Source organism: Pygocentrus nattereri, chromosome 12, assembly GCF_015220715.1.
Source record: "Pygocentrus nattereri isolate fPygNat1 chromosome 12, fPygNat1.pri, whole genome shotgun sequence".
Classification (NCBI taxonomy): domain Eukaryota; kingdom Metazoa; phylum Chordata; class Actinopteri; order Characiformes; family Serrasalmidae; genus Pygocentrus; species Pygocentrus nattereri.
The window spans coordinates 16,123,463-16,135,668 of NC_051222.1; the positions used below are offsets into that span (position 1 = coordinate 16,123,463).

General features: G+C 40.6%; 1 protein-coding gene across 3 annotated transcripts; it reads left to right on the forward strand.

The window, feature by feature from the left end:
• Positions 1-1,727: 1,727 nt before the first annotated feature.
• adprhl1 (ADP-ribosylhydrolase like 1) lies at positions 1,728-11,465 on the forward strand. 3 transcript variants are annotated; one of them, XM_017701848.2, is made up of 9 exons: positions 1,728-1,896; positions 2,014-2,234; positions 4,818-4,982; positions 5,102-5,227; positions 5,308-5,448; positions 5,883-6,010; positions 6,139-6,271; positions 7,031-7,196; positions 8,327-11,465. In XM_017701848.2, the coding sequence occupies exons 2-9, from the start codon at positions 2,021-2,023 to the stop codon at positions 10,806-10,808; spliced, it is 3,555 nt and encodes a 1,184-aa protein (XP_017557337.1). In that variant the 5' UTR covers positions 1,728-1,896; positions 2,014-2,020; the 3' UTR covers positions 10,809-11,465. The 3 variants fall into 3 exon arrangements, with proteins under 3 accessions (XP_017557337.1, XP_017557336.1, XP_037399102.1); XM_017701847.2 differs by having other exon boundaries at positions 1,728-2,234; XM_037543205.1 differs by lacking the exon at positions 8,327-11,465 and having other exon boundaries at positions 1,742-2,234; positions 7,031-7,631.
• The last annotated feature ends 741 nt before the right edge of the window (positions 11,466-12,206 follow it).

Genomic DNA, 12,206 nt, shown 5'->3' on the forward strand with positions numbered 1-12,206 from the left:
TTTCATCTGTCCAAAGAAACTTGTTCCAGAACTGGACAGGCTTTTTAGATGTTTTCTAGCAAGGTCTAATCTGGCCTTTCTGTTATTGAGTGGTTTCAGCTCGAGGTAAACCCTCTGTGTTTACATATTCAAATGCATTTCAAATTTACAAATGTATAGTCAACACTTGGAAGAAACTCTAGACTTTTATCTCCTTAATTTGTCATGAAATAATGAGGGTACAGGTCACCCTTGGCCTAGAAACGGCTTCCGTTTGTCAACCGTTCGGTTATTTTTGAGGCTGTGAAAATGGAGAGAAAAAAATGGTGGTAATTCCTAAATGGTTGATGTATATATTTAGCCCCTTGAATTAAAGCTGAAAGTCTAACCTTCAATCACATCTTGACTGCTTAATTTAAAATTTATTGGTGTACAGAGGCAAAATTACAGAGACACAAAAATTGAACTTAGAATCGACTTGATGCCAAAACCTTAGATTGCTGAGGTGAGATGCTTAAAGAAGACTCCTGGCCTCGATTTTAGCAGTGGTGGACGAAGTACATAAATTGGGTACTTGAGTTAAAGTAGAGATACCCAAGGTAAAATATTACTCCAGTAAAAGCAGAAGTTCCTCCCTTTAGACCTCAACTTGAGTAAAAGTACAAAAGTATTTGTCTTCAAATGTACTTAAGTATTGAAAGTAAAAGTGCTAAAAGATTAATTATGATATCAATTATGATATTAATTATGATATTATATTGATCTGTAGGTCTCTGTTCATAAACATAAACCAGCCCAAACTAATTTACTATAAAATGAAATGGTGTATATATTTCTATATTGTGGTCTATTTACGCAAAGTTAGGTTAGTTCATCATTTATGAACCACATGCCTGTACTGGATCTGCATGTCCAACAGGTCAAAACAAGCTCAAAGCAAAGTGACCGCTGTGCCCATGTTATGTTTTTATACACACATACACCAAAAGGAATGACAGATTTCGCAAAATGTAGTGGAGTAAAAAGTAAGATATTTGATTCTGAAATGTAGTGGAGTGAAAGTAAAGAAAGTTGCCCAAAATGGAAAAACTTCAGTAAAGTACAGATACACAATTACATTTACTTAGTTACTGTCCACCATTGGATTTTAGAGAGGCAGCATTGAGCCTTGTTGGACTACATGGTGAGTAACATGGTATGGAAGAACACATATGTCAGGGGAAACAAGCAAGAACGATGTAAAAATCTGCAGGAATAAAGGCAGAGCTGAAACAATCACAACAAGCCAAGAACAATTAACCGAGAAGAGCAGATTCAATGACAGAAATGGCCATGTTTTTGCATCAGCCTAGTTCTACAACAAGCCAGTATAAGGTACTTATGATACTTCATCTGAACCTGATCTTGAGGTACAGATAGTTCTAAGAAAATGCCAACTATGAAAGAGTAGAGGGCTAAATGAATGTGTTATTTCTCTGTCTTCCAATACACTCTGTGATAATTACCAGGAACCGAGTAGAGTCAGGGTTGTTGCTCTTCGGTAATACTCCATTCTTGTCCTAGGCCTTTGGGGCGGTGGGGTGGGGGGCTGGTGTGGGAGAGTTAGTGCTGATCCTGGATCAGCTCTTGCAATGGTGCCATGGGGATTGCCTTTTTAGGAGACACCTGATCGCAGCCACACAAAGAGGGTTTGTTGATAAGGTTCTGCTTGTGGGTGTGTGCATGTGTGGAGTGAGAGAGCGATGAATAGTGGTGATTAGGATGAGTGACTTGGAAGGGAGAGAGAAGGGGGAGTTTAGGGGGTTATGGTCAAGCCGTAGTCTAATGCTTTGGGAGGGTGAAATAGTGGAGCCCTTCAGAAGCGAAGAAGCAAGAAGAAGATGATGACTGACTTTGAGGCACAAGACCTTCTTTAAGGTCCTGGCAAATATCAATTTGAGAGAAACTGTTTTTCGCTTGAGTCTGAAAACATTTTGAGTGTAAGTTGTAATAGCATCTTTAAGACGTTTTCCTATATGCTCTGGAATTAAAAAGGCCCCTAATGGAGAAATTTCAGGCTGGAATGATACTGGGCGCAGTCGGAGATGCCCTTGGATATCGCAAAGGCAACTGGGAGTGGTGCTTTTCAGGAGCTCAGATCCAGAAGGAGCTCTCGGCTCTCGGTGGGCTGGAGGCCCTTAAACTGGACCCAGATAACTGGCCCTTGAGTGATGGGGCAATAATGCACATGACCACAGCGGAGGCCCTTGTCACAGGTAAGGACACACCCAGGTGAGACGAAAGGAAGTTCAAAATGACAGTGCCAAAGGGCTGGTTAGAATTAATCTTATAATAGTGGTTTATGTATAAGAAAGCAACAAGTAGTACTTCTAACACCATACAAGAAAGTACATTTACATAATAATCATGTAGTCATCAAATGTGGTCTGTTCTTCTGCACAGTAACTTAATAATAAACGTTTTCCAATTAAGCATTAGAGCCAACTTGTTCTATGTCTGTACACTATGGTGAAAATGGATTAGGGACTCGGTTAGCTGTAAACTCCTGTAGTCTTAATGATTTTCCCTAATGTTTCATTAAGTTTGAATGGGAAATTGCACATTGCTCCTGTAGCAAAAGTGGAGGGTCTCTATTTCTCAAAACATGATTTACAAAGCATGTATCACTTTTAGTGAATAGATTAACCTTCAGAGTTGTTTAGCTTGTCAGAGGTTGTAGGTGGAACATGTGCCAATATTTTCTGCAAAGAGAAAAGTCTCTCATCACATTCTTTCCAAGTCACACACTCTTCATTGTTCCTCTATAAAAAAAACACGCACACATACACCACTCAGCAATCTGCCTTTTTACAGATCTGTTCAATCTCTCGCATGAACGGTTGATGACATTTTCACCCAGCAAAACATTCTACTGCCTGTCATCTCTCAGTGCCACACAATACTAGAATAGGGCTCGGTTCAAATTCCCAGTCATCCTCTTGTCCCATCCACTGGCATCCTGTTGCCCACTGACTCCAGGTTATCTTCATCATGACAATAAATAACTCCAGCACTGATGGCATTCTTTAATCCTTTGGACCCTCAATGGAAATGTCAATCCCCATCCTGATCTGTCTCGGCAATATACCACCGGTACGTACCACGCAACATACAAACCCTAGTCAAGCTCTGAAGTTGCCATTTGAGCCTAAAATAGAACTTGAGTGAACGTGATCTTCCACCAGAGTCGGACAATGATGGGGGAGAGTTGTTGGATAGCTATCATCTTCCCTGGTGGGATGTGTTCAAAGCTTATTGCGGTTCTCCTAAAAGGCACAATGACAGCCTCTGGGATTTGGACACTGCTTATCCGAATTCCAGTGCCTCTTGACTGCTGAGAATAAAAATGCCACATATAAGCTCAACAGAAGTCAATAGGACTCCCCTTAATCCTGAACAGGGACCAACCGACCACAGATTTTTTTGCTGGAACTAGAGACTGGGGTCTCTTCTTTGAACTAAGCCTGAAGAAAACAATAGTTTGGCCAAGAATCAGACATACACCACTTTCCCCTTTCCTGAAACATAGTCCATCAGCCAAGACATCTGATGTTCAAAACTGCTTCAGCACTGTTGTAAATAACAAGTAATTTAAACTTTTAGCCACCAGTTAGTATCATACAAACTGCATTCTTATAGCACTGGACACTTGCCTCAAACCATGTCAAGGTGTTCTCAAATAGTAATCTTAAATAGACTTATGTGGTTTCTTGACAATATTCAGGATTCAGGCTGGCAGCTACTACAGTTTATAGCTATGTGATGTACTTTTGCCCATTTTTGTAAATCACTATGTTGTACACTTTGACAGTAGAGGCTGATTTGTAGTGTTTTTGAGATCTGAATTGATGTAAAAATGACTTTTGTTATTATTATATTATTATTATATTATAAATATTGTCTTATTTATTTTGCAGTGCTTTATTTCATTCAAACACTTCTTTAAGTAGAATAAATTCAGTTAGGTTGCTTGTTGCCACATGAAGTAATTTTGTTAGGCTAAACTGATATAACATTTATAGTTTACAGGAACCACAAAGAACACAAGGAAGTCAGTTTGCAATAATTCAAAAACATTGTGCAACTTCAAAGAAGTGTGCTCTGATTAAGGCCTCAATTTTGTACCAAGCTTATTAGGGGGTTTCCATTACTTGTCTTGTAACTCCATTGTAAAACTAGACTGCAACGGAGGAACCAGGCAGAGATTTATCTGACATGTTTTTGTGTTTCGAATGAATATGAGAGCATTTGTTGATTTGGAAAAAACATTGCTTTCCAATGCAGGAGGTTAACTGAGTAATAAGCACCCTAACAACAATTCATAATTAGAGCCCCCTCATCGCATCTGTAGTTTCCCACCCTTTAGATTCACACCCACGCCTAATGTGGAACTCTTAAGCCTGCCTCTGCTATATATGAGCAAAGCTGTCTGTTTAAGGGATATGAGGGAATTAAGGGTGTGGGTGCTGTTGGGCCACACGGAGCCCGCTAATATCCCGAAAGTATCCCACCACACACACACATACAGATACACACACACAAGTCAAGCTGCACTTCTAATCATGGCTAAACTTAGCCTGATACACTCTTGCTCAGCTGGCTGGAATGCCAAGCATGTTAATACCACATGAAGGCATCAAAATGCGTCTGTGGCTGGACAGATAGCGAAAGTGTCCACTTTGTGCTTGTGCCACATCCTGCTCCATGAACCTTATCACTGAGAAATGTGCTTATGTCATATACAATAAATGTGTACAACACAGTTAACTAGCTGTCCTGCAATGTGTTGCTTTGCTAAGACTACTGGTGTCTGGAGGATCTGTACAGAGAGTTGGTGCGGCTGTATGTGGAGGCCATGGTGTCCTTGAAGGGCCGAATTTCTGACCCAGGCACAATCGAAGGCTGTGCCTCCCTCAAACCACACAATTTCCTGCTTGCCTGGCACACACCTTTCAATCAGAGAGGTACGCCTTCATCTGTAAGACTGATGCAGCTAACAGTGTGACAATCAACTGAGTAATTAGCCTTTTGTATGTGCCAATATTTCCATTGCTACAAAATATGATTTTGCTCATACCTCAAGGCTCAGGTTTTGGAGCGGCCACAAAGGCTATGTGTGTGGGGATGCGCTACTGGCAGCCTGAAAGACTGGACACCCTAGTGGAAGTGAGCATTGAAACAGGCCGGATGACCCATAACCACCCTCTTGGTACCATATCATCCTTCTGACTCTGGTTCCACCTCTTACTCTTAATGTGAGCAAGACTAAGGCTGTGGTTTTGTGTGCAGGGTTTCTCGGCTCGTTGTGCACTGCCCTCTTTGCTTCATATGCTTTACAAGGCAAGCCAGTGGTGAACTGGGGCCGTGATTTCATGAAGGTGATCCCAATGGCAGCAGATTACTGCAGGAAAACGATACGCCACATGGCAGGTAAGGCCTATGATATATGCTTGATATTATAATACTTGTAATGACATCACATACAATACACTTACAATTTTACAAAATATGGTGATCATTTTGAGAAATACAAAGATTTGCTTTGATTCACAACACCACAAAGAAACAGCTAATAGGGAATAACCAAAATGGTTTCCTTCAAGATGAGAAAATAAAAGAAATTCACAAAAATGACAGGAATATTTTCATGTGTGAGCTGCACTGTTCAACAAATGATCATTACATGTATTGTTTTGGTAGAACTGGAAAATATCAGAATTATTTCAAATCCATTTAGTGTATAATCCTTTAGGTTACTACACTACATAGGTTCAATCAGGTAGTCAAGTACCACCTTGCAGCAACAGCTTAGTGTAAGTATTTGATACCTTGGAGTAAATGCCATGTCTCTCTCTCCTCCTCAGAATACCAGGAGCACTGGTTTTACTTTGAGGCCAAGTGGCAGTTTTATTTGGAAGAGAGAGGCATAGAGGAGGAAGGCCAGAACAAGCCCCTTTTTCCCAATAGCTATGATGCAGAGGAAATTGATAAGGTTATTTTATTTCATCAGTCATTACCCACTACCCACTATTCATGCTCCAAACTGTGATTGATTAGACCAGTAAAATCCAGGACCAACTGTAATGCAACTAAAATCGTATTATGCTGCTTGCTGCTCAGGTGTATAAGCGCTGGAGCTCAGAAGGACGAGGTGGGCGAAGGGGCCATGATGCTCCTATGATTGCCTATGATGCTCTGATGGCTGCAGGCTCGAACTGGGGCGAGCTGTGCAAACGGGCCATGTTTCATGGAGGTGAAGCAACAACATCGAACAAAACCAACATGCACATACATGGACCAGCCACTTCATTAAGTACACCTCCTTGTATCTATGCTTATTGTCCATTATATCAGCTCTTTGTAGTTCTACACCTACAGACTGTAGTCCATCTGTTTTTCTGCATACTTTGTTAGCCCCTTTTACCCTGTTATTGGTCAGGACTCTCACAGGACCACCACAAAGCAGGTGGTGGATCATTTACAGCTCTGCAGTGTCACTAACTTTGTGGTAGTGTGTTTTTGCGTATTGTGCTGGTATGAATAGATCAGACACAGCAGTGCTGCTGAAGTTTTTAAACACATCTGTGTCACTGCTGGACTGAAAATAGTCCATAAGCCTGGCAAAAATAGTGCTAAATGGTAAACTTCTACAAGGCTGGAGCTAGTCAGCCTTATTTGCCAGCCTTTTTTTCACTTTTCCATTCCACCTCAAATAGAGCAGTTACATTCTGCTGGAATGGGAAATTTTATGTCATACGTGTGTCCCGCATACTCATGCCCCCTGAAAAAAACCCCAAAGAAAACAGATTTTCCAAAATTTTAGTGTTTAGAAGGTATATGGGTTCTTTGGTCAAACAAAATGACTATCTTCACACTGCGAATGACATCTAGTTCCAATCAGATTGTAAACAAATCTGATTCAGTAAATGTCTCTAGAATGGACCATTTTTTGGTCAAAATTTGCTAAACTGTGAGTGGATTCCCCTTTAAGCTCAGGATCTCACTTTTCCAGGAGAGAGCAGCGCTACAGGTCTGATTGCTGGCTGTCTTTATGGGCTGCTCTATGGGCTGAGCCAGGTGCCTACTGGACTGTACCAAGACCTCGATACAAGAGAGAAACTGGAGGAGCTGGGAACCAAACTATACCGGGCCGCAGCTGCAGAAAAGTACCCAGAGAAGTAACTGCCCTCACATTCTGGCTCAAACTGGAACACGGTTCTTAGGCTGCTCACCCTCCCTTACCTGTACCCAGCATCCTTCTCTCTCTGACACCCCATCCTTTGCCCACTAACAAAGCTGTATTTTTTGGTTTTAACCTGAGCTCTGCATTGTAACAAGCTAAGAACCACTAACTGAGTTTTAATTCATTTTAAGAATTGTAATTGAATATAAAAAATGTGATTCAGTATTCAAATAACTGAGATAGTGTGATAATTCAGCGATGCAGAACCTGTAATTTGACTCATCTGACATCTGGGCACCTACAGATGGTGTCAAAGCAACTTACTATGGTTTGACTGGAAAGTCTGTGATTGTCTTGTCAAGTTATAGTAATTGATCTGGTGCATGTATATTATGTAAATTAATTAAAACATCTTGTTAAGAGACTATAATTTGTAGCAATTTCATTTCTTAGCAAAATTGTTTTTCTATACTTTATATTTAACTCCTTAAGCTCTAAGCACCCATCAGCAGCTGCAGACTTCATTTCTTCAATCTCATAACTGCATTACTTGCATAGCAGTTTTATAGTAGTTAATGAATAAATTGGTGTTTACTTAATTTACAGGATAATAACCTTAAAATGAATAACTGAATTGTAACACTGGAGGTTAAGGGGTTAAATTCAAATGCCCTAACTTGTGACTCCTTTCACACTACATGACTACCTGCAGTGTTCTATAGCACTAGCATGACTTTGAATCTCTGTTATTCCATGAGCTCTCATTTCCCAGAAAGAACCTTAGGCTCTCCTTGCAACAAGGAACTTATGTCTGAAATTGTGCAGTGTGAAAGGGGTTTAAGTAACCCCCACTACCCAAATACATCTAAACCTGTTGCAGTCTTATATTCCTGCTATAAACCCCCCAGCCCTTATTCAACTCAAACGCACAAAGCAACTTTACAGCAGTGACCCCAATTCTTACAGCATAACCAACACTGAATCCTCATTCCTGGCCCTGCCCTTGCCACTTGACAAAATACAGTTCATATATAATTGCACAAAGGAGTGTCTATTATAAACATTCCATTGAGGATGCTGCTGCTCCATTCTGAGTACAAAGAAGGGCCCTTTTATTTCATGCAGACCAGAGCGGGAGGGGTATCAAGGAGCTGTTGCCACAGAGACCAACACAACAGTGAATGTCAGGACACTTAAACGGCTGGTCTTGGATCGTTCCACCCATTCGGTGGTAAGAGAGATTCTGGAAACTCTACTGCAGTACTTTACCCAGGAGCTCTCAAATCGGAACCCACAGAGCCAGGATAAGACATTGAAAAGGGGCAACATGTGTAGGAATCGCAAGAAATCATCAGGAAATATTGTTAATCGACGCCTTACCACCTTTCACCTTTTGCAGTCGAAGTTTCTCATGGCCACCCCAAAGCCGGCAGTAACCCATAGGAGGGAAGTGGGTTCACTGAATTTAAAAGGGCTCGAAGGAAGCAAGGAAGTGGACAAACCCAGTGATACAGGGCGAGTGGTTAAGGGAGGGAAGTCAAAGGTACAGGATATGATTGCCAAGTTTGCGGCAGTCGAGCAGAAAGAGAGAGGGCTTGAGGCCAGGAACATGCAAGAGCCACAGAGACTAGTCAGACAGATCAGTAAGGGTCCCCTTTTGTCTGGCATCATGAAGAAGTTCGAAGCCTTGGCAAAAGTGCAAAGTAGAAATGATTTATTTGAGAGCAAAAAGCAAAAATGTACAGATGTACTGCGTAAACAAAAGAAAGCTCAAGATTTAGAGATTCTTGACAAACAACGGTGTTTTCTAAATCAAGAAACAGATGAATATCCTAGCTCAAAGGTGAGCAACAATAATGTTGTGGAGTACCAAGGTACTCTGCCAGCAATAGAGGGAACACAGTGTAGTTCAGCTGATGAAGAACAAACTGCTTCTGAAAAACTGAACGATGATGGAGGCATATTGAGCCAGGTAAACAATGATTTAGATATCTCCAGCCAGGTCAAAAGTGATGTAGAAATCTCAAACCAGGTGAACAATGATGTCATTGTTTTGGGCCAGAAAAACAGCACTGTAGGGATCTCAGGCCAGGGGAAAAATGATGTTGATATGTCTGGCCAGGTGAACAATGATGTATTCATCTCTTGCCAGATGAACAAAAATACAGATATTTTGGGCCAGGTAAATGATGTTGCACATATCTTAGGCCAGCTGAACAATGATATAGATAGCTTGGACCAGATGAACAATCATGCAGATACTGCAGGCCAGTTAAACAATATTGTAGACATCTCTGGTAAGTTTCTGGGTCACCAGGTAAAGGATCATGCAGATATCCTGGGACAGCTGAACAATGATGTAGAAACCTTGAACATGGTGAACAATCATGAAGATACATCAGGCCAGTTGAACAATAATGTAAACATTTCAGGCCAGTTAATGACTCAACAGAAAAAAGACCTGATAGTGCTGCATCAGAAACTGAGGTATGCAAAGGTTGACGTACTTTCCTTCACTGCTGTAGTGGAAAACTCGCAATATGAGCTTCACCATGGACTTTTAGTGATGGAGATCCCACAGAGGAGGTATCTAGCCACTGTTGTAATACACCCTGATGTTTGGGTATTGGCCTACTCATCAACACCTCTAATGGAGGGTTTGGAACATGATGAGCACAAGTGGTTGGCATCAATCTCGTGCCTGGACCAACCATATGAAAAATGGCAAACGCCTGAACGTACAACCTCAAAGAGCTTAAAAAAACAAATACAGGACAAAAGGCCTCTAACCATGGAACTTTCACTACAGTTACACAGAAAATCGACAGATATGCCCTGCCCTGTACAAAGACTGCTACAATCTGAAAGTCCAAAAGGGCCTCAACAAGATGTGCCAGTTGACAGTCACAAAAATCCTATACCTCTATATAAAGATGAAAATTCCACAGCCGAATCTCAGCAAGAAGTCCTTATCAAGTGTCACAAAAGTCCTCTACATGAGGCAAATAATAAAGTTCAGACTGCTGTGGAACTGAAACTGGAGGAGGGCCAAGGCGTGTCACTGAAGCCACAGACAGACCTTTCTGCTTCTCTGGTCCTACAAAGAGACCACAGATCACATTCACTGGAACAGAACATTATTTCCAGCAACCATCTTTCATCAGAAATAGCTAAACCTACAGGCACTGATAGTGAAAGTCCTGCACAACTAGATGAGTCCAAGACCTTTGCTGCTTCTGTCCATCTGATCAAACAATCAGACAGTACAACATTTGAGTGTTATGACAGTGACATGCCTCAAGACACGTCTCTTAGGAAAAACCCATGTGCTGCAAATGTCTGCTTTGATTCAGTGAATCAAGACAGTAATGACAATGAGCCAGATGTCCCTCTCGTTGACCCTAAAAGTGTGGGGAAAGAAAGGACACCAGAAAGCAATTCATGCAGTCCAAAGACACTGAAGAGTCAGCATAGTCAGGTTCCACAAACAAAAGAGGGCGAAAAGTCTCCACAACCAAAATACAGGACAGTTAATTACAGTGATCCCTCTGCAAAGGCAGTATATGTACCTAAGGTTATTAGGTTCACCGATACATTCAACTTCTGATACCGTCTGTTAAGATCCCCCTCAACCTCTTCAGCAATTCTGGACTCAAAACTTCTGATCACAATCGGATAACTCTTCTCTTTTTTGTGTTATTAATATAAGATTATTAATTTAAGATAAAACTATTAATATAAGATCAAAAATGTATACATGTTGTATTGTAACACCAAGTTCATGGTGTACATTCCAGCCTAAGAGTCTTTGGGACAACAAACAGAAACAGAACTGCTAAATTCAACATTCACATATCAGCATCCAACCAATAAACATATAAAGGACTAATCTGTTTTGTACAGTGTGACAATACTGTAGCAGTCTTACAAGAATTTTAGATACAGAAACCTTATCTAGACCTAAACCGTATCTAGGTTCTGGCTCAATATGACACAGTCATATTTCATAGTATTCTGAAGCTGGATTAAATATGATGGATAAAGATTACCTTTAACCTCTGGGTATTTTTGGGAAATCATATTTTGGGGAAAAATGTACATTCATACAAGCATCTGAATATAAGTATTGGATCAAATAAACACAAAGGTATATGTGTAGATATACAAATTGTGACTTGTGCACTGTACTACTGTTTGTCAAAGGTATTGTATCTTTCAGAAATGCTTATCTAGCAATAAAAAACACTTTAGAGGACTGACCTCAGTTATTGTCTCTTATGTAGTAATTTAAATGAGATGAGATTCCAGTCTGAAAGTTTAGTTATAATTGATTTGCCTTGTTCACAAGGGTGTGTAATATTCATGTAAAAGAAATGGAAAAAACAAGCAAGGCAACCCACAATCTTCATATTATATTATAGTCTGCAATGGATAGAACTAATATTATAATGGAGAAATCTGCGTCATGTTGAAGGTAGACTTTGTGGTTTAATGGTAATATGAAAGTGGAACTTCAAAGTCAAACTTTCATGGTTTACATACATTCTCAGGCTGTTTGCTCTGTGAGAGATTACACAGAAAACCATATATCAGTTGAATTTCCACAAGAGATAAGACTTGACCCTGAACTTCTCAATGAATTACAGAGTGGCTTAGCCCACTCACATGGAACTATCACCATGCCACTGGGTTTGGATTCTGTAGTTATTGTCTATAATGAGGAATTCCTGTCCCTGCCAAGAGGACCCAGCTCATGGAGGCTTTGGGCCAACAGACTGGGACAAGGGGTAGAGCATTGTGCATGTAAAATCAATGCAAAATCAAAATATGCACCACATCACCACATTTTTTATTATTTTGCCATATCTGGTCCATCTATAATACAATTTGCCTATGTTTACAGAAAAAATACACAGTCCCAGTTCAGTGAAATCAAAAGTGGATCACATCTGTTGCTCAGTCTGACCCCACTTGCTATTCTGGACAACACTCAGTACCAGAAAGA

Bases quoted from the DNA above. Each gene is read 5' to 3' on its own strand.
- adprhl1 (XM_017701847.2), top strand. From the start codon at position 2,021: ATGGAGAAATTTCAGGCTGGAATGATACTGGGCGCAGTCGGAGATGCC. The intron at 2,235-4,817 runs GTAAGGACACAC...TGCTTTGCTAAG, and splicing joins AGCGGAGGCCCTTGTCACAG to ACTACTGGTGTCTGGAGGAT. The intron at 4,983-5,101 runs GTACGCCTTCAT...TCATACCTCAAG, and splicing joins CACACCTTTCAATCAGAGAG to GCTCAGGTTTTGGAGCGGCC.